General features: G+C 41.1%; 1 protein-coding gene across 4 annotated transcripts in view; it reads left to right on the top strand.

Moving 5' to 3' along the window:
* Nucleotides 1-1147: 1147 nt before the first annotated feature.
* RLF (RLF zinc finger) overlaps nt 1148-21645 on the top strand; it is a 63900-nt gene continuing 43402 nt past the window's right edge. For 2 of the 4 annotated variants that reach the window (XM_059690044.1, XM_059690043.1), the window contains exon 1: nt 1148-1430. In XM_059690044.1, coding sequence (XP_059546027.1) covers nt 1188-1430 — 243 coding nt within the window. In that variant the 5' untranslated portion in view covers nt 1148-1187. The remainder of the gene's footprint in view (nt 1431-21645) is intronic. The other 2 variants (XM_059690046.1, XM_059690050.1) reach the window with 2 other exon arrangements.

The following is a 21645-nucleotide window of genomic DNA, read 5'->3' as shown; positions in this document are numbered from 1 at the left end:
GTATTTTTCAAAAGTACAGAGAATGATATTACAGACAACACGTATCCACTACCCACATCTAACACATTACTATTTAGCCACATTGGTCCATTAAAATCCATGCTCCTCTGAATCTCTATTACCTGGGAAAGTGCACAGAACATACATAATAGGTGCTTAATGCGTCTGGTGTGATTGGTTGAATATTGGCTTCTGATTAAAAAAAGAAGTAATACAGGTGCTTCTTACACCTCCTTCCCTCCTTCCCCAGGGCACTTCCATTTTAAAAGCAATATATGCCATTTCTATGCATCCTCTTATTTTAATATATTTTACTCCTTGAGCATTTGTTTTTTGTTTTTAAAAATTATAGCATGGAGCCCGGCTGGTGTGGCTCAGTGGTTGAGAGTCGACCCCATGAATCAGGAGGTCACCGGTTGGATTCCTGGTCAAGGCACATGCCTGGGTTGCTGGCTGGATCCTGGTGTGGGGCGTGCAGGGGGCTGCTGATAGATTTTTCTCTTTTATCGATGTTTCTGTGTTTCTGCCCCTCTCCCTTCCTCACTCTAAAATCAATAAAGACATATATAAAAAATTATAGTATGGAATAATAAATAGTATGTTATATGTCCTTTGTAATGTTCTTTTTAAAAAATATATATATATTTATTGATTTCAGAGAGGAAGAGGGATAGAGAGATAGAAACATCAATGATGAGAATCATTGATTTTATTTTTTTCCCTTTTGGAAAATAATGTCTCAGCGCCATATATGTAAGAGTTCTTCCTTTCCCTGCTGACTTGTAATGACCTCTCTGTTCTAAATCATGTTCCCACAGAACTAGCCTTCATTTAGGTCTCACAATCTTTTCTTATTTTCCTTCCAAGGCTCTTCTTCCGATCGCAGCTCCAAGGTCATCCTCCTCATATTTTAGATGATGTCTACAGGCATGTCGGCTTGTTGACCCGTGGCTGTAAAGGCTTTGGAGGAGCTGACCCGAGCAGGAGCCTCTCCGGCCAGTTGTCAGGCTGTGGGCAGGCCCGCCGTCGGGGAGGCTGCAGACGGAAGGAACGTCCCGCCCCCCAGTGACGGCATCCGGCTGGCGCCGGCGTCGCCAGGTTGTGCGTCACCGCGCGCGGCCTACCGGGGGCGTGGCCAGGCCGAGTCACGTGGCTTGGTTGCCTACGCGCTGCTGGGCCGTGGGAAGATGGCGGATGGAAAGGGAGACGCCGCCGCCGCTGCCGCCGCCGGGGCTGGTGGTGAAGCTCCGGCGGGGGCCGGAGCGGGAGACCGGAGCGAGACTGAGTCCTTGGCTCGGAGTCAGCGCTCCACATCTCCGGCGCCGGGAGCCCCTGGGCTGCGACCGTGTCTATGGCAGCTGGAGACAGAGCTGAGGGAGCAAGAGGTGTCGGAGGTCTCATCTTTGAACTACTGTCGGAGCTTCTGCCAGGTGAAGGGCTGACGGGTTGGCTGGGGCGGCGGGGTGGGGAGGCCAGGGAAGAGGCCCCGGATCCCTGGCCGTAGCCCGGCCGGACTGGAAGGCGTTCCCTCCGTTTCGCCGCGCCCCCGGGCCGGGAAGGCCCAGCTCGGAAGCTCGACCACGGCCCCCCCCTCCGCCAGACTTGAGCTACCGCCGGGGCGGGTGGCGCCGGGTCAGGCTCATAGCTCGGAGGGCGCCGGCGTTTCCCTGGAAGGGCCGTGCCCTGTCGCCGTTGCCTGTGCCCCGGCTGGGTGGTTGGAGCTCTGTTGCCCTCGGAGGGATTGATTGCCCGTTTCTGCCAGGAGGTCCTTTTTTTGAGTGGAGTGCGGATCGCCAAACTGGAAAGTCTGTTTTTTTTGTTTGGTTTTGTTTTGTTTTGCTTTTGTTTTCGCAATAACCCGGAGATGTGTGTTGGGGCCAGAGACTTACCTTTGGAGTCAGCGTCTCCTGGGTCCCTAAAAGGTGTGACAGTTCTTTGAAAGGCGTCTAGGGCTTTCTGGTTAGGTGGAGGGTTTCTTGCGCTTTTGAAACACACACACACGAACAAAAACATTTAAGGCGTTCTTTCGACTCTTCTGTATTCCTTTGAGGATTTTGCTCCCGCAAATGCGGCTGGTGAGCCTGGTAGTGGTTATTGGGATCTCCGAGTAGAAGAAAGTCAGGAAGGATGCGGAGTGTGCGCTCCTTTGGCAGTTGTATGACCGTTTCTGTGCCATACTGGTTTTAACCTATGATTAGTATTTGTGCTTATGTTTAGTTTAGTTTCCATGATCACCGAGATTTTTCTCAATGTTTTTGAGCCCCTTATAAATTTAAAGACATGCCATTATCCTTTCTTCTACTGTTCAGGTTTCAGAGCTAACCCTTTGCTCCTTATCCTGTATACCTTCTTAGAGCATGTAAAATAATCATACTATGTTGGCATTTGGACTCTTAATGAATAGTTGACTTTGTTGAATAAATTGCGGTGCTCCAAATTTATAATTTTGGGGAACACTTTGTTCTACTGGTCCGGAGGAGAATAAAAAGTTGACTTGCTTGGTTACTTTTTCCCCTCTTGTCTGCTGAGCCAGAAGCGCCTCATCTCTGAATGGAATTTTGTCCTTGCTAATCTTTTCCATACATTGTATCACTCCAATTTTTATTCTATAACCTGTAGCATTTCCTTGCACTGTGAAGTGTTAAACTGCAGTTGTTCTTTGCTTCTTCACTAGTAATGATCATTTGTACTTACTACATACATCTGTTCTACTAACTTTTACTGACTCCATAGGATAGTGCCAGGTACTTTATGATGTGCTGAGGAAACATTACTAAGACAGCACTTACACTTGATGCGCTTATAGTTGGGAGGAAGTGGTGGAAATAACAGAATTTCCAATGCAGTTTTGGTAATGATGGGAAAGGAGGTGTAGAGACAGTGCTGAGGGTAGAGTCCTCATGGGACATCCTAATGGGACCGACAATTAACTAGTAAAAATAAATGAAAAGATTAACTCTAGAGTACAGTATGTGCTTAGAAGGAAGTAACTGGGAAAGGCCACTTTAGATAGGCTGATCAGAAAAGGCCCTATGATGGAAAAATGTGAGTGTTGTGTGTGTGTTTAGCATTCAGGGAACACAGTGTTTTGAGAGAAAGAGCTAAATGGAAAAGGAGTAGTGAAGAGGAGGATGGGAGAATTGTGGGTTTGGGATAAGACTTCTAAGCTTGACTTGTCTTTCTGGAAAGATAATAAGAATGGATGTAACGAGTCAAATTGAAGCTTATCAGAGGATATTATGCATATATTTTTTATGCTAGTGTTTGTAGCTTAGATTTTATTTTAAATGAATCTTTTAATGTCTTGAATCTTGGTCATAAACTAAAGATGTGAAGGTACAGAAGAATTTAAAAAAGAAAGTATTTGTATTATACGATTTTTAAAATATTGATTTTAAAGAGAGAGGAAAGGGGGGAGGGGAAGAGAGAGAGAGATAAACAGAGAAACATTGATGTGTTGTTTCACTTATTTATGCATTCATTGGTTGATTCTTGTATGTGTCCTGACCTGGGATTGAACCCACAACATTGTCATGTGGGGATGGTGCTCTAACCAATGGAGCTACCCAACCAGGGCTTTTCTGTGATTTTTTTTTTTTGGCCTAAAGTTTTTCCCAAAACATTTTTTGGACAAATAAATGAAGTAAGAAAAGGTCTTCCTGTGATGGTATGTTATAGTAGAAAGCAGGTGGAATTGGTTGTTAGTTGGATCTTAATTGTGACTCTACCATTTTTTAGCTGATACCCTTGGGTAAAACTATGACTGTGAAATTGTATTTTGCTTTCTGACCTTTATCTTCTGGTAATGCTTTATACACACAGTAGAAATAGAAAGTTTATATACAACTCTTTATAATATTCATCACAACATTTTTGTCACATTTTTTCCAGTAGTCCAGGTAAAGTCAACTTAGTGTGTTCTTGCTCACCAGATACAGGAAAAAAAATTTTTTTTCAGCTTTTAAAAATTAATTTGAGAGAGAGAGAGATAGAGACATGGAGACATCTATGTGAGAGAGAAACATCGATCGTTTGCTTCCCACACTCCTCCTGACCAGGAATTGAAACAGCAACCTGGGTATGTGCCCTGACTGGGAATCAAATCTGCCACCTTTTGGTGCATGGGTTGATGCTCCAACAAACTGAGCCACACCAACCAGGGCCAGAAAAAAAATTTTTAATTTTATGATGAAGCAGGAAAAATTTTACCAACCATGTTTTGTTTAAGGGGTCTTGGTTTCACACTTGAAAGGTAAAATAAGATTTATCCATCCTCTTAAGGATCCCTGGTTGTGGGTATCCCTGACATTGCACTAAGTACTCGAGTTGGGAGCCTGCCCACTAGGAGCACATAACATGTAAAGATAGGTAGTAGCATTACATTATCATAAAGGCCTGACCTGTGTTGTCTGGGATGCTTAATTGCCATAAATATATTTTCATCAGGTGTTTAGTTTAGAAATGTCCTAGAGACTTAGGTTGTGCCAAGTAGATTCCTCCTGCAACAGATTGGGACCATATTCTCTCCATCTTTTGCAGCACTTAAAAGAAATGGTTTTATTTTTGGAATTGCACCAAGTCAAGAAATAAACTAACATATGAAGGGATAGAGAAGCTTGTCTCTTCTGGGCATGTTTTCAATTGTCAGGAGTTTGTGAAGATGATAAAAACAAAATTGCAGAAGTAATAATTACTAAGAAAATAATACCTAGATTAACTTGTAGTGAACATTTGTATTCAGTGACTATGGGATGTGTTTTTTTCTTTTTTCTTTTCCTCAGTTCCTTTTCTGAAAATATTGTCTTCCAGACATTGTGGGTTAAGATAAACTCCAGAAAACAGTCTTCCCTTTGTTTTTATGAAAATAATTGATGATATTCTCTCAAGTTTTTGCTATATTTTGGGAACCAAGATTCCTGAAGTTTTACAACTGGTGGTTCTATTTGTAAAACAAATTTTGAGGACTTTTAAAGTAGTCTTCATTAACAAGCTCAAAGTTATTAGGTGAATGATTATACTTTGAGAATATCAGGCAAAGTAGTTTAATGAGTAAACCTTGCTTACATGAGACACTTTTAGGTTCTACACAAACAGTGACTTTGAAACATTTTCTTTTTTAAATCCTCATCTGAGATTATGTCTTTCATTGATTTTAGAGTGAGGGGAAGAGAGGGGGGAGAGAGAGAGAGAGAGAGAGAGAGAGAGAGAGAGAGAGAGAGAGAGAGAGAGAGAAACAGAAACATCAGCGTGAGAGAGAACCATTGCCTTATGCACCCCAACTATGAATTGGACCCCCAACCTTCTGGTATACAGGATGACGCTCTAATGAACTGAGCCACCCGGCCAGGGCAACTTTGTAAATTTTTAAATAGTTAAAATAAATGAATACTGCATATATGTATTTCAGTTTTCTTAGAATAGGGATTTAATACAAAGGGTCTAAGTTAGGCATAGTTCACCATTTAAGTAAACTAGTTTTGTGACCTTGGGTATGTATTTTTTTAAAACCTTAGTTTTCTAATTTGCAAATGGAGTAATAATAGTACTTATTGTCCTTTATGTAAATTCATTGTGTGGACTAAATAAGACAGTCTCTATTTAAAAAACCAATGCCCTCAGAATTGTCTTCAGTTTTTAAGATTTCCTAGCCTTGGAATATAAAAAGCCTTCACAACCTTGCCTACAGTTTACTTTTCAGCTCTTACCTAGCCAGTCCCCTCACTCTAATCCTATTCTTAACTTAGTCAAGGGTATTTGGAGTTCATGGACGACCAAAGTGTGGTCTCAGTTGCTTCTTGTGATTAAAATTTTGCCTGTGAATTTCCAAGTGCATTATTTTGGGAAAGATGATCTTAATTTTTATTTGATTCTTTAAGATCCAAGACACATATTAAGCTTTCATTTAAGTATTTACCAACCGATTGAGCCCCAAAAGGATAGAATTATTTTAACAAAATCTCAGGTCATTAAGCATTCTTATGTCTTTCCCTCTTTTTTAAATATATTTTTATTGATTTCAGAGAGGAAGGGTGAAGGATAGAGAGATAGAAACATCAATGATACAAGAGAATCATTGGTTGGCTGCCTCCTGCACACCCCTACTGGGAGTCGAGCCTGCAACCCCGGCATATGCCCTGACTGGGAATTCAAATCATGACCTCCTGGTTCATAGGTTTGACCCTCAATGATCGCTGGGCTGTCTTTCCCTCTTATTGTGCTGTTCTATCTTTTTCTCTCATTTTCTGCATGGCAAATATTCTTTCTTTAGGGCCCAGTGCAAATGTCACTTCCTCTGTGAAGTTTTCTGATTTCACTATATTTCCTCTTAGTTATTTGTTTCTTTTCGATTTTGTACATACTTATTTTTTAAAATTTATTTTTATGGTTGAGAGTATTACAGATATCCCGTTTCCCTCCGCCATCTGGCCTCCACCCCCACCTCAGGCCTTCACCATACTCTTGTCTGTGTCAGTGGGCTTTGCATATATGCACTTTGATTAATTTCTCTCCCCCCTCTCCACTTTTCCTCTGAGATCTATCAGTCTGTTCCATGTCTCTGGACTAATTTTAATTGTCACTTTATTTTATTCATTAGATTCCACATATAAGTGAGGCCATGTGATATTTGTGTTTCTCTGACTAGCTTATTTCCGTTTAGTAAAATAACCTTTAGGTCCATCCATGCTGTCTCCAAGGGTAAGAGATCCTTTTTTTTTACAGCTGCATAATATTATTGTGTAAATGTATATCTATGGTTTTAAAAATATATGTATTTTAATTGATTTCAGAGTGGAAGGGAGAGGGAGAGATAGAAACATCAATGATGAGAGAGAATCATCGATTGGCTGCCTCTTGCACACCCCCTACTGGGGATCACGCCTGAAACTCAGGCATGTGTCCTGACTGGGAATCGAACTGTGACCTCCTGGTTCATAGGTCCACCCTCAGCCGCTGAGCCACACCTGCCAGGCTCTACACCTATAGTTTTAACTCATTTTTCTTGTCACTGTTTTAGCTCAGGCTTTATAATATCCTTGTCACTAACCTCCATTGCCTTTTTTAAAAAAATCGTCATCGGAGAATATGTTTTTACTGATTTTTTAGAGAGAAAGAGAGGAAGGGAGGGAAAGATAGTGAGAGAGAGAGAAACACCTATTGGTGTATAGGACAATACTCGAATGCTCCAACTGAGCCACTTGGCCAAAGTTCCTTGCCTTCTGACTGGCCTTATCTACAACCATTTTTGGTGCTCTTTCTAAATTTTAAGTATAATCTTGTTAGTCACTTTATTCCATAACATTCTTCAGTGGTTTCTTGCCCCAAAGACAAGATAAAATTCAGACTCATCAGCCTGGTATACAAAGGCATTTAGAATTCTGGGCCCTTCCCCTCTCCAGCTCTTACTCCAGCTTTTTTAGTCCACTTTCACCTGATCTCTCAGTCAGCCTGTTAACTCCAGGGTTTTCCCTTCCCCATTTGCCTGTTTATTCTTTAAGACCTGGCTGAAATATTTATGCTCTTTCAGAACTGTGTTTTGATTTCAGCTAACTGAAAGGTGGTTCTCTCACTTAGTATACTCCAATACTATCTCATACATAAGTTTGGTGCCAGAATATTTGTTTCCAGTTTGTCTCTTGTATTTAATAGTAAGCCAACAGAAGTGTGGTTCTTGTTTAGTCTTTTTTGTATACTTTGTAACTAGCAATTACTACAGTGCTGGGATATAAAACTAATTTGTTAAATGAATTATATTGTAGGGGATTTCTATATCTATAAAAGGCTAATATGCAAAGTGTTCCCTCAGGAGTTCGATTGCTCGCTTTGATGTGTGCTGACCACCAGGGGGTGGCGGGGAATGAAGAAAGGCCTTGGCCAGCAGCCCGGGAAGGGAGGCCCTGACCCGCAGCCAGAAGGCCCCAATCGGCCCTGATCGCCAGCCAGGCCTAGGGACCCTACCCATGCATGAATTTTGTGCACCGGGTCTCTAGTGTAATAATAAGAGGTAAATACTTCAAAAGGAACACCTGATGTAAAATCTAGTATGTTAAAAAGCACCTTTACCATTAAGAAAGTACTGTGTATAAGGAACAAGATAGGAGATTTAGGTTATTTCTTGGAGACATTACTCATCAACTTAGCCTACATTTCTATAATAAAGTATATATTTACACGTGTGGAAAGAAGGGTAGGGTTGATGGAGGGACACATCGGGATCCATTATAGTATTGAGGAAGAATTAGCAACTAACAATTGGAATAGCTTGGAAATATTGAGATGGGGGAAGATTAGTTTTTCTAATTCCTTCAGGTTGATGGCCCTGAAGACCCTTAATGGGTTATTCATTTATTTTAAGTGATTTTTTCATTTGTTTTAAATTATTTGGGGTGGGGGGGAGGTTAATTCTCGCATGAGGATATTTTTCCATTGATTTTTAGGGAGAGGGAAAGAGAGAAACATCGATGTGAGAGAAACACATCGATTGGTTGCCTCCTGCATACAACCGACCCAGTGCCCTGGTCTGGTAGGAGCCTTCAACCAAGGTACGTACCCTTGACCAGAATTGAACCCAGGACCCTTTGGTTTGCAGGCTGACGCTCTATCCACTGAGCCAAACTGGCTAGGGCTTAAATGATTTTTAATGCATTAGCTTCTCTTCTTGTGCTGCCTTCCCTTGGGAGATGTCTAAATAGAAATTAGATGACAGGTAGTTAATAATAGCAAAAATTAGCTTTGTAGTGCATATGACCAAAACATTTTAAATCTGATTTGCGAAGCAGTGGGAACTTCGGTGATGTTATTTACTGTGGTACCATCCAGTCTCTTGCTATATACTGTGACCCTCTAGTGATTTCTGTGTCTACCAGTTGATCATCCTTTTCTGAACAATGTTAACAAAAAAATCTAAATAGAAAGTGCCACTTCAAGATTGTAAAGGCATTGGTAAACTGAAATGTGCTTTGTTTTCATTCAGTTCTAGACACCTGTTACCTCTCTCAGAGGCCTTCCTTGACTATCTTATCTAAAATACCACTTCCCCATTTTCTTCTAGCTTCTTACACGGTTTTATACTTTTTTTTTTTTTTTTTACTACTTCTATAAGTCACTGATTACTATCTGGTATGTCTATTTGTCTTCCCCTCTGGAATGTAAGCATGTGAGGCTGTTGACTGTTTTGTTTACCCAGTGCCTAGAATAATCCCTGGCACTTAATAGGTACTCAATGTTTATTGATCTTTTATCTCCTCCCTTCCTTAAACTTCTGACTAGACTTCTTGAGGGCAACAAACAAGTCTTTCTTACCAGTCTTTATCAAGAAACAGAGACCTTTTTTTTTTTTTTTTTTTTGTCAACCAGTTTATGCTGCTTCCTAGCAGGGATAAAGTCTTATTGTTCTTTATATCTTGACTATCTGAATAGAATCTTGTTTTTATGTTTTCTAAGAATTTTTCATGGTTACTTATATTCTACAAATATTTAAAGTAATGATTTTTTCCTACTAGGATTGCTTAGCAAGATTTAAGCATTTATTTTGTATATAATTGACACCATACTGGAAACCTTGAACAAGATGGCATAAAAAAATAGATTCCTAAAACTTGAATTGCTGATATAAAGTCAATATACAAACCATTATGTGAAAAATTAGAGGGACTATTTAAGTTACCAAACATCTTTTATGTGCTAAGCACTGAGGCAGGTGGTGTTATTTTCATTTTACAGGTAAAAAACTGAGGCCCACAGAAATTAAGTAACTTTGCCAGGGTCACACAGCTGGTAAGCTGTGGCACAGTCTTCGGACTCCAGAGCCCTTGCTATTTTTCCTATATCAGCATTTCCTAAACTCTCTTTTGTTCATATACACATACAAGTATGTATTTCTCGAAATAAGGATTGTGTAAATAGAAATTGACATAACATGAGATAAATTTTTTTACTGTGTCTTTTATATGTTAAAATGCATTATGAGTCTCCTAGAGCAGCGGTTGTCAACCTTTCGGTCCTCACGGACCACCAGTGGTCCTCGGATCACCAGTTGGCGACTGCTGTCGTAGAGAGACATTAAGTGTTGTACAGCATTTGGCAAATTTAGCAGGTTCAAAACATTTAACATTTGCCATGTTCTAAACAGTATTCCAGCCTAAAAGTCATATGCTTTTCTTTTATTATAATATAAAGCAAAACACTATGGTGAAGAAAACTGTGCACACCACTGAGTTTTTGTTTTTAAATATATTTTTATTGATTTCAGAGAGGAAAGGAAAGAGAGAGAGAGACAGACAGACAGACAGACACATCAATGAGAATAAGGGGGATGGAGCCTGCAACCTGTGCATGTGCCCTTGACCGGAATTGAACCCAGGACCCTTCAGTCTGCAGGCGGATGCTCTATCCAGTGAACCAAATCAGCTAGGGCACCACTGAGTTTTGATTCCCTAGTTTCAGCCTAAAATATGACTGTGAGGTTTCTGTGAAAAAAAAATTTCCTCCAAAGTTTTTGCAGGTCTTGTTATTGTCCTATATATAAAAAAAATTTCAATATATTATTTTTGGAAGTTGAGGATGAATTATATTTGTCATATCTTGATTTCAGGTTTATTCAGGTTTACCAATATTTCTGCAACCTAGCTAGATTGGGAACTACTGATGTATTTGTCATCACTTTTGTGTTATGTCTGATTTATCTAATGTGTTTTTTTTGAGTACCTTTTTGGGGGGGAGTTTAGTAACTTACTTCATAGTATTTTGCTCCCAAGGAAATAACCTCAGTGTGTGATATTAACCAGCACAATAATGTATGGTGTTTTAAAAAAATTTTTTTAATTGACTTTAGAGAGGAAAGAGGAGGGAGAGAGAGAAAGAAACATCAATGATGAGAGAGAATCATTGATCGGCTGATCAAGCCCACAACCCGGGCATGTGCCCTGACCAGGAATCGAATTGTGACCTCTTGGTTCATAGGTCAATGCTCAGCCACTATTACCAGAATGAATGGTTTAACTTGGGAATTTCATTTTTATGGTATATGATTGTATAAAATGTGAGTATTTGTATTTGTGATTTCATTATCTTTAATTTGCTTTTTTTATATGTGTATTTTAAAGTATATAAAGTACCTTAAAATAACAAAACTATTTTTTGTTCTTTATGACTCCAATTAATACATGCTCATTAAGGAAGCTTAAGATAAGATGTTTAAATGCATAAAGCAGAAAATGAATAGACCATGTAATCTCATTGTTTTTGTTTTTGTTTTAAATATATTTTATTGATTTTTTACAGAGAGGAAGGGAGAGAGATAGAGAGTCAGAAACATCAATGAGAGAGAAACATCGATCAGCTGCCTCCTGCACATCCCCCACTGGGGATGTGCCCGCAACCCAGGCACATGCCCCTGACCGGAATCGAACCCAGGACCTTTCAGTTCGCAGGCCGACGCTCTATCCACCGAGCCAAACCGGTTTCGGCAAATCTCATTGTTAATTGCTTGCTGTAGTTATCTGATTTTTGGAAAAATACATATATATATATATAGAGAGAGAGAGAGAGAGAGGGAGGGGGGAGGGAGGGAAGGAGGGAGGGTGTATAAAATTTTAATTGCCCATGAAATTCAGGAATACCTTCTAATTGCAAAAAATTAGAACAATGTAAAATAAGAGAAAATAAAAGATGAAAACTTGTCACACATATCCTTATACTTGATTACTATGTTTTTCTAGGTTAACATTTGGGATATATACTTAAAGAATTTTTCTGTATGATATGTACATATAAGTACAGTTTTAGAAAAAGTGTCAAGCTTATATGCTAAAACTTATATGCTAATTGTGTAATACCTATCTTTCCATGTAAAATACATATTTACTACATTAAAAAAAACAACTCCATAGTATTCCATTGACAACTGCATTGATTTAAAATTCTGTAGGTAGCCCAGCCAGTGAGGCTCAGTGGTTGAGTGTTGACCCAAGAACCAGGAGGTCATGATTCAATTCCAGGTCAGGGCACATGCCTGGGTTGTGGGTTTGATCCCCAGTGTGGGGCATGCAGGAGACAGCATATCAATTACTCTCTCTCATCATTGATGTTTCTATCTCTCCCTCTACCTTCCTATCTGAAATCAATAAAAATATATTTTAAAACAATTCTGTAGGTAGCAAAACTTTCAACACTCTAAATTTAAAAAATCATTTTTAACTATAAAAGCAATGTTCAAGGCAAAATACTTAATGCTGCGTAAAGATTTAAGGGAAAAGTAAAAGCCCCCGGCTGCCCTCAATTCCTTTGTCACTCCCCAGAAGAGTTAACAGTCTCTTGTGTATTCTTTTTAAAAACAAAACAAAACATTTTATTGATTTTGTACAGAGAGGAAGGGAGAGAGATAGAGAGTTAGAAACATCAATGAGAGAGAAACATTGATCAGCTGCCTCCTGCACACTCCCTACTGGGGATGTGCCGAAACCAAGGTACATGCCCTTGACTGGAATCGAACTTGGGACCTTTTAGTCCGCAGGCCAACACTCTATCCACTGAGCCAAACGGGGTAGGGCCTTTTGTGTATTCTTAAAGTTCGAATATATGCTCTTTTGTAATTTACTTTTAAATTTAATATATTTAGGACAATTTTCTATACCAGTACATGTTTAATATGTACCATACTTAACACATTTCGTACCGCTCAGGAATGTTCTCGTGTTTCGCGCGCCATCTGTTAAGGACCGCTCACGAGTGTTCTCGTTTTTCACGCCCATGGAAAAAGGAGCAAATCTAGATACTTATGTAAATTATGTTTGGTCCCTCTTCATAGAGGAAAATGTTTTATGCAGTACTATACATTAAAAAAGTACTAGGAACTTTAATTGTTTAATTGTTTTTGTAAATAAGAATGTTACAATTATTGAAAAACAACACCTAAAGTGCATTATGATGATTTAAATAACGTGCAGTTTGTCCAAAAACGTGAGGTCCCTGGCGTATGTCTTAGAGATTTCTATGCGGTACGCAATGTGTTAAGCAATTGTTTTCTTTTTGGTTATCACATAATGTTTCAGTGAACATTCTTAAACATTAAGCATTGGTTATTTATATTGATAATATAAATTTCTGAAATGAAATTTACTGGGTTAGCCCTAACCTGTTTGGCTCACTGGTTAGAGTGTTGGTCCATGGACTGAAGGGTCTTGGGTTCAGTTCCATTCAAGGGCACATACCTTGCTTGCAAGCTTCATTTCCAGCGGGGCAACCAATTGATATGTCTCTTGCACATCATGTTCTTTGTCTCTCCCCCTCCCTTCCACTCTCTCTAAAAAAAAAAAATAAATGAAAAAATTATCCTTGGGTGAGGATTAACAACAACAAAAATTTACTGGATTAAAAGATTATTTATTTTAAATTTTGATGGATACTGGCCTATAAAAGTTGAAAATGTACTTCTACCAATAATGTTTGAGAGTCCTTGTTTCACTCTATCTTTGCCAATTAAACTCATCTCCAGCCAGACTATATCTCTGGTCTTACTAAACTTTTAATATTTGCCAATCTGCTAGTTTTAAAAAGTCATCATATAACTATATTAACTTGTATTTTAATAGGATTTGTGTATTTTTTCATGTGTATTAGATATTTAAATTTTTTCCTGAGGTTTTTTTTTTTTTTTACTTTTTTTAAATGTGTTTTTACTTTTAAAAATGTTAATAAAGGTCATTAAAATTTGATTGTGTCTAATCATCAAATATGACCATGCAATCTTGAGATTCTATACTGCTTTGAGGTTGTCAAGAAGCAGAACATAACAGAGATTTAGTTGCAGCCTAAGCTGAAACCTTTGGAATGTATGATATAATTTAGTGATTGATTGTTGTGAGAGATTTTTCAGTGTACTGATTTCCAACAAACTTTTATTGATATATATATATATATATATATATATATATATATATATATATGTATATATATATATATCTTATCAATGCTATTAGAGAAATCATAGCTGAATAACTGGAAATAGTGCTTTCTATTAGCTAACTTTTTCTTATATTGTTATCTTTATGTTTTCAAATAAAGTGCCACTGATTGGATGTATGACCTCTGGCCAAATCAGTTTGTTATTTGGGGCCTCAAATTGCCACTCTCCTCCAGTCTATATATATATATAAAAGGCTGAGTGTCTGTCTGACCATCTGACTGGTAGCTATGACGCACACTGACCACCAAGGGGCAGATGCTCAATGTAGGAGCTGCCATGATGTGCACTGCACCAACTATCTATGTATATAAAAGCCCATCGATGGTTAAGGCAGAACAACCTGGACGACCAGTGGCTATGACATGCACTGCAGCAGCCAACCAGCCTGATCTGGGCTCCGATCGCCCCCCCATACACACCCCCTCACCCCTGCTGGCCCCATCGACCCCAACAAGAGGAGGAGCTGAAGCAGGGAGCAGGGCGGGCAGCAGCTCCGCCGGAGTTGCAGTGGCAGTGTACACTGCAGCCTCCTGAGTGGGAGGTGGGGCGGCCCCAGGGGGTGAAGCAACAGGGACTGCCAGCCGGACCAGCCACCTACATCCCCCCAGCCGCCATCGCTGCTCCCAGGAACCTCCAGTCATGGCTGCGCTGTCCGCCCGATCCCCAAGAAGAGCTGCTGCCGCTGGCCAGCCCCAGGTCCCAGTGGTTTGGGGACCGGTAGGAAGGGGAGGACGAATCGGTGATGCGGAAAGGGAAGCCAGGGGCTGGACGTGGGGGGCTGGGGAAGCGGCACCCTGGTAACTGGGCTTGAACCCCGCCCATTGTCATGGAAACTGCATCCACAGGTAAGGCGCAGCCCTGCAAATGGCGTCAGGGATCTATCTAGGTCCCCAAACTGTCCCCTCCCCGTAGTGCGCCTCTGCACCTTCCTCAAGCTCCCCACCTTGAGCACCAATCTACTCCCCGGCCCCAACACACACCCTGCTTTGCCACAGGTGACTATAAATGTTAGCAGATCAGTTGAAAACCTGAATTTAATTTTCCCAAAGACTTGGAAGAAAACAAAATACTGTTAATTCTTTTATTTAATGATCATTATTCTGGCTTTTAAAATGCTACAGGCAAACTGCAGCCCCTGGTGCTGGAGTGCCTGTGTACAAGTTTCTTCCTTCTGCCAAGGGGTTGGGGCTGTTATGGGCCTCTTGACTGTTGCCCCTAAACCTGGCTCTGTTCCGGGCAGAGAGGTGACTTTAGCCTGTCCTTACCCGTTCCCTCCATGAATCGCCACACCTTACTCCCTCACGGCCCCCCCCCCCCCATCCTCCATTTCTCCCTCTCTCCGCGCAGGAAACAAATCCCAGGGTGTGTATGTCTAATTCAGGAGGGACAGCGTTGACAGAGGGCTGGGGGTTGCCTTTTGTTCCCAGCTGCCTGGATGCAGAGAACACCAACTCTTGCAGGGAGCATTGAAACTTGGAACCCCTTCAAGTGGTCGGCCTGGCTGTGGTGTTACAGGACTTGGGTTGAGTGGGCAAGATTCAGCTTACCAGCAGTCTGGACTCTCCTGGGCTTTTGAAAATTGCTCTGGGTTCAGCCTCCCTTCGCCTGACTCCCCGCTTCCAAACCAGAGCGCTCAGGTGCCTAGAGGGGACCAGGGGGTCTGAGGCATCCTGGCCCAGGGTTGTGGGAGGCGTGTTTGGTGAGGAGCCGCCAGCCTGGTAGTGCTGTTTTTCTAGGGACTGGGGAAGAAGGTTCTGCGTTGTGTGATCTCAGAAAGCTTTGTTGTAGTGGAATGGGAGTGTGTAGTTTTGGAAATGTAGCTTTCCAAGGCCTGGGGTGGTGGGCGCTCCCAGCAGAAGGGAAAGGCAGCGGGACTGGCCTTTGCTCTCTTGGTAGCTGATTTAGGGAAACCCCTTTCTTAAGCCACTGCTCTTACTGGTCATGTGGTGTGGCCTTAGGCAGCTTTAACTCTGCTCCAGTACGAGATTTGAGCAAAGAGAAGGAGGCTCGGGGATTGCATTGAATTGAATAAAATGGGAACATTCTGAAGGGAAGAGAAAAAGGGACCATCTTACAAGCAAAAAAAGAAAAGACTTAAATCTGAAAAACCCATTTGTCCTATGTTAATTATTATATGAAAGGTTGGGGTTGAGGGTGGAGGGTGAGGAGAGAGGATAAGACTAAGATGGCTACCTAGCCTGTCTTTCAACTTCTTCATCTAAGTAAAGTGAAAACAAGACTCTATCATTGCACATTAAGATGGCAAAAGATGCCAAAACCGGTTTGGCTCAGCGGATAGAGCGTCGGCCTTCGGACTGAAGGGTCCCGGGTTCGATTCTGGTCAGGGGCATGTACCTGGGTTGCGGGCACATCCCCAGTGGGGGATGTGCAGGAGGCGGCTGATCGATGTTTCTCTCTCATCGATGTTTCTGACTCTCTATCTCTCTCCCTTCCTCTCTGTAAAAAATCAATAAAATATATTTAAAAAAAAAAAAAAAGATGGCAAAAGATAATAGGTAAATAAAGATACCTTTTTTGGTTGGCTTACCATTACCATTCTTTGATGAGGGTAGCTCATGGTTCAGAACCTTATCCAACATCAAAGTAAATTATTTCTTTATAGACATGGTCTACCTCCCATTAGTGTCACCAGGGTCCTGTGGATTAGGGTAAGGAAGCCAAGTGCCCATTGTTCAGTAATACTGTCCACTGAAATGAGTCGCTATTTATACAATGTTTACAACAACTCTGGCTGTCACAAAGCAGGCATTTGCAATTTTCAACATCATCATCATAATTATTATTGTAGAAATACTGTATTTTGTTAGCTGTCATAGAAGTTTCCTATCCTAGGCAACAAATCTATATAAAAGCCTAATGTGCAAAGTGTCCCCTTGGGAATTCGACTGACTGGGAGTTTGATCGCTCACTATGACGTGCGTTGACCACCAGGGGGCGGTGTGGAATGAAGGAAGGCCCTGGTCGACAGCAGCCAGGGAAGGGATGCCCCAGCAGGTCCTGATCTCCAGCCAAGCCTAGGACCCTACCATGCACGAATTTTGTGCACTGGGCCTCTAAAAAATATATATATATATATATAAAATACACACACACACACACACACACCTAAGCGACCAGCCGACAGTTTGACTGGTGGCTATGACATGCACTGACCACCAGGGGCAGATGCTCAATGCAGGAGCTGCCGGGCGACAGCAGCTTTGCAGAGTGCCCTCTTGTACTCTGGGACGCCTCAGGGGATGTCAGACTGCCGATTTTGGCCCAATCCCCGCAGGCCAGGCTGAGGGACCCCACCTGTTGGAGGGATCCCGCTCATTCCGCAGATGCCCTTCGAGCCCCTCTGCCACCCCAGGTGCAGCTAGCTGGGAGGGACCTTGGGAAGTTGGCTCCAGGAGGTGTCTGGCCCGTCTCACCCAGTCCCACCCTGCCAGCCACCTTCTAATTAATTTCCTTTCAATATTCATGAATCTGTGCACCGGGCCTCTAGTTTAAAAATAAACAACACCGCAGACCTGGTGCTGACAAACCAATACTTGGCTTCCGCAAGTGGGACACAGGCCCTGCCACCACCCCAAAGTGACACCCCACCAAATCGCAGCCGAAGCTGCCAAGACCCCATGGCGCAAAATGCAGCCCACATCCTAGCCCAGTCCAGAAATGGTGGCTGTGGGTGCTGGGTAATGATGTTATGTAGCAACACCCGGCTTCCTCTCCCTAGCAACTAGCCTCCTTGGAGTTTCTTCAGCCCAGGCACACGACTTGCTTTATAGCCAGGTGCAAACATTTCACACTTTAACCAAATGTCTGTGAAGTGTTTTCCCATGCCTCATTTCATTTGATCCTCACAGAAGTCCTGGAGTAGGTAGATAGACTCAATGGAATCCTATTTTCTTTTCATTAGCTGGAAAAAAGAGATTTAGAAAGCTTAGAAACTTGACCCAACTGAAAAGAAGTAAGAAATGGTGGACCTTGAAAATGACTTCAGGTTTTCTCACTGAGCAGAATATAGTCAAACACTGCTGCAGTTAAATATTTTACCCTTTGTTCTCCCTGTGTGATCTACAATAATAATCTGCTTTGTGTTGATATTTACTACTGTGTTGCCGACAATTACCTGAAAGAGAAGTTGGGGTACTTCACTGGGCTGGAAAAAGTTTAGCTGAGTCAGAAAGCAGGTCTAATGAAGCAAGTTTATTCTGTATCTATAAGAAGCTAAGTTGACTCGCGCATGTGCGATACATATAAAGCTCTCGCTTGTGCCAATCGCACGCGTATGTTTTGATCTGTTATAGTTGATCGTGAATTTGGTTGACATTTCTATTATAAAGAAAGGGCGAATAGCAATATTAAAATATTTCTTCTAGTTAATTTCCTTTCAGTGTGCACGAATTTGTGCATTGGGTCACTAGTATTATGTAATTTTATTGACAAACTCTCACTAAGGATTATTTTCTTTTTAAAAAATGTATTTCTTTATTGATTTCAGAGAGGAAGGGAAAAGGAGAGAGAAATAGAAACATCAATGATGAGAGAGAATCATTGACCGGCTGCCTCTTGCGCACCCCCTACTGGGGATCAAGCCTGCAACCTCAGCATGTACCCTTGGCCAGAATCGAACCTGGGATCCTTCAGTCGGCAGGCTGACACTCTATCTACTGAGCCAAGCCAGCTAGGGCAAGGATTATTTTCTAAGTCACCTTGTGCATTCTAAATGAACTTACTATGTTTTATTTATATAGTACCAATATATAAATTACAGTGGGGCCTTGACTTACGAGTGTCCCGACTAACGAGTTTTTCGAGGTAACGAGCCGTCTCTCGGCCGATTTTTTGCTTTGAGTTGCGAGCTAAAATTCGGGTTACGAGCCAGCTTCAGATACCCCACCGCTAGTTGGCACAGCGAACCTCACAGTGAACGCCACAACATCAGCCCAGCATCACGTGTCTCACTCGTTCACTTTAAGCGGTTAGTTAGCTCTTAGTTGAAGCATCAGTGTTGTGCTCGCATTTGTGCTTGCAGTTATCTTGCAAAACTTCGTTTTTTCAACCATGGATCTGAAGAAAGTAAGTGCGAAGGACAGTGCTGAGAAGAAGAAGAGGATGATGTGCATTGAATTAAAGAAAGAAATTATCGAAAAACATGACCAAGGTGTGCGTTCAATCGACTTGGCGAAGCGGTACGAGCGCAGCACTTCTACGATCTGCACCATACTGAAGCAGGAGTCCATACAGGCTACAACTCCAGCCAAGGGCGTTACAATAACTTCTAAACAGCGGACATCTATCCATGAAAATATGGAGAAGCTGCTAATGGTGTGGTTAACGGAGAAGCAGCTCGCAGGAGAGACCGGGACGAAGGCTATAATCTGCGAGAAGGCACGAGCTATTCACGCTGATTTGCTGCAGCAGACTCCAGGCACTTCAGTGGACGAGGCATCGGGCGAGCCGTTTAAAGCCAGTTGGGGCTGGTTCGAAAATTTTAAAAAGAGGACCCACATTCACTCCATTGTCAGACATGGTGAGGCAGCAAGCGCGGATATAAAGGAAGGTGACATCAACGAGCTCATCGAGGAGCACTCCGAGGAACTGACAACGCAGGAGCTAAAGGAGCTACAGATGCAGCAGCACACGGAGGTTTTGTAGAAATAGATGACACGGAGGAGGAGGTTATCTCTATAAGTGAGATAAAGGAAATATTGGGAATGTGGGAGAAACTTTCAGACTTTATTCAAAAGAAACACCCAGAAAAAATTGCAACTGGGCATGCGATGGAGCTATTTAATGACACTTGCCTAACTCATTTCAGAAATATTCTGAAAGGGAGGATGAAACAGATCTCATTGTACAGGTTTTTATTGAAAACTCCTGTAGATGAAAGTGATTAAAGAGTGGCGAAAAGGGCAAAAATCAGCAAATAAGATTCAGTTATTCAGTTATTCAGTTCAGCCTTTCTCCTCCAACTCCATCAGCACCTTTAAGTCGTTTGATCTCCAAGGTAAATGCTGTACATTAAACATAATAAAAGAAGTTTATTGCACTACATTCTATTGTTCAGTATTGAGTTTTTATTCAATATTTGTTATTTTTAACTACATTTTTCTTATTTAAAAACATTTAACAAAACAACTGCAGTGTTTTTTGAGTGTCCGGAACGGATTAATGGCATTTCAATTCATTGTAATGGTGAAAATTGATTTGACATACGAGTAATTTGAGTTACGAGCTCCGTCACGGAACGAATTAAACTCGTAAGTCAAGGCCCCACTGTATAAGCAAACAAAAATATTAAAGGGATGAGATTTTTGAAAACTCATTTAAATAAAAATATTAATGTTATATCCTGTCCCCTGGTGGGTTGTTATTTACTCCTCTAGGGTAAATGCTCATCCCAATGGAAACCATTCTACTAATTTGAACTGAGATTGTTTGTTTACATTAGTTGTTATGCTCACTATCCTTACTTGGCTTTTACCTTCATAGTGAAATTGCACTTTCACTGTTTAAAGAACTTGGTAAAAGAAAATCTAGAGCAAATTGTCTCAAATTTTAACAGTAAATGTGGATAAAACATTACAAATGGTCAATCTCATGTTTTATTATCTTAAGAAATGGAGAACATATGCAGTAGAAAGTAGATTTGAAATTAGGAGATTTTACTTTAAATGCTCATTCCAACACTCTTCTGACCTTAAACCTTGCCTCAGATCAATATTCATGTCTATAAAATTTAGAGTAGTAGAAAGCTACCTCAAGGATCAAATGGAACGGTGTAACACTGCCCTTAGAATAGCTTTTGGTAGCAGATAGATATACAATCTGTATGTCTATGTTTTATTTATTTCCTTTCTATACTGAATATTGTTTTAAGAAGTGTTTCATGTAGAGCAGCTTTTTTCCATTTTTCCTGTCAATGTACAGCCCATTGAAGGAAAAAGTTTCCTAGATGTTTACAGAGCATTTGCTACATAGTGTTAGGTTCAGAGAGCCTATGATGAGCTTTGTAGATTGGAAGTGTAATTTACAGTGAATTTCTGTTACACTGAAGCAATATGTATGCCCTTTGGGGTTTATAGTGTGTATATGGATTTGATCTGTTGCAACCAACAGATCATTCTATATACAATATTTTTTATTCATTTGGCTACTGATTTTAACTTGGTTTATTGTTGGGGATTTAAGTGATATATGATTGAAATATGCATATATCAAAAATTATTTGAATTTGTAACACAGTGTTTTTGAGTCCCTGGGGGAAAGATGGCTGGCCATCCTATATAATAAAAGGCTAATATGCAAATTGTCCCCTTGACTATGAGTTTGGCCAGGGGGCGGGGCTGGCCCGCCAACTGCCTGTGGCCCCTTCCCCTGGTCGGCCCCGCCCCAGTACAGCCCCACCCCCCTGCCCAATAGGGACAGGCCGGCCAGACCCCATCCGTGCATGGGCCTCTGTTGTTTTCATAAAATCATAGAATCTTTTGTTTGGGGGGAGGATTATAAAGCTTATCTAGCCCATTATCTTTCCAGCTTAAAACTTTACAGGGGAAAATTCCCTCTTATTTTAGGATGTTAGCTGACTATCAGAATAGGTTATAATTTCAATGAAGTTCTGAACTTCGACATATCTATTTGCCACCAAACAAAATTCAAGACTAATATATCAT

This window comes from Myotis daubentonii, chromosome 3, assembly GCF_963259705.1.
Source record: "Myotis daubentonii chromosome 3, mMyoDau2.1, whole genome shotgun sequence".
Classification (NCBI taxonomy): domain Eukaryota; kingdom Metazoa; phylum Chordata; class Mammalia; order Chiroptera; family Vespertilionidae; genus Myotis; species Myotis daubentonii.
The sequence above is the reverse complement of the archived record's forward strand: the minus strand, read 5'-3'. Positions and strand labels throughout refer to the sequence as shown.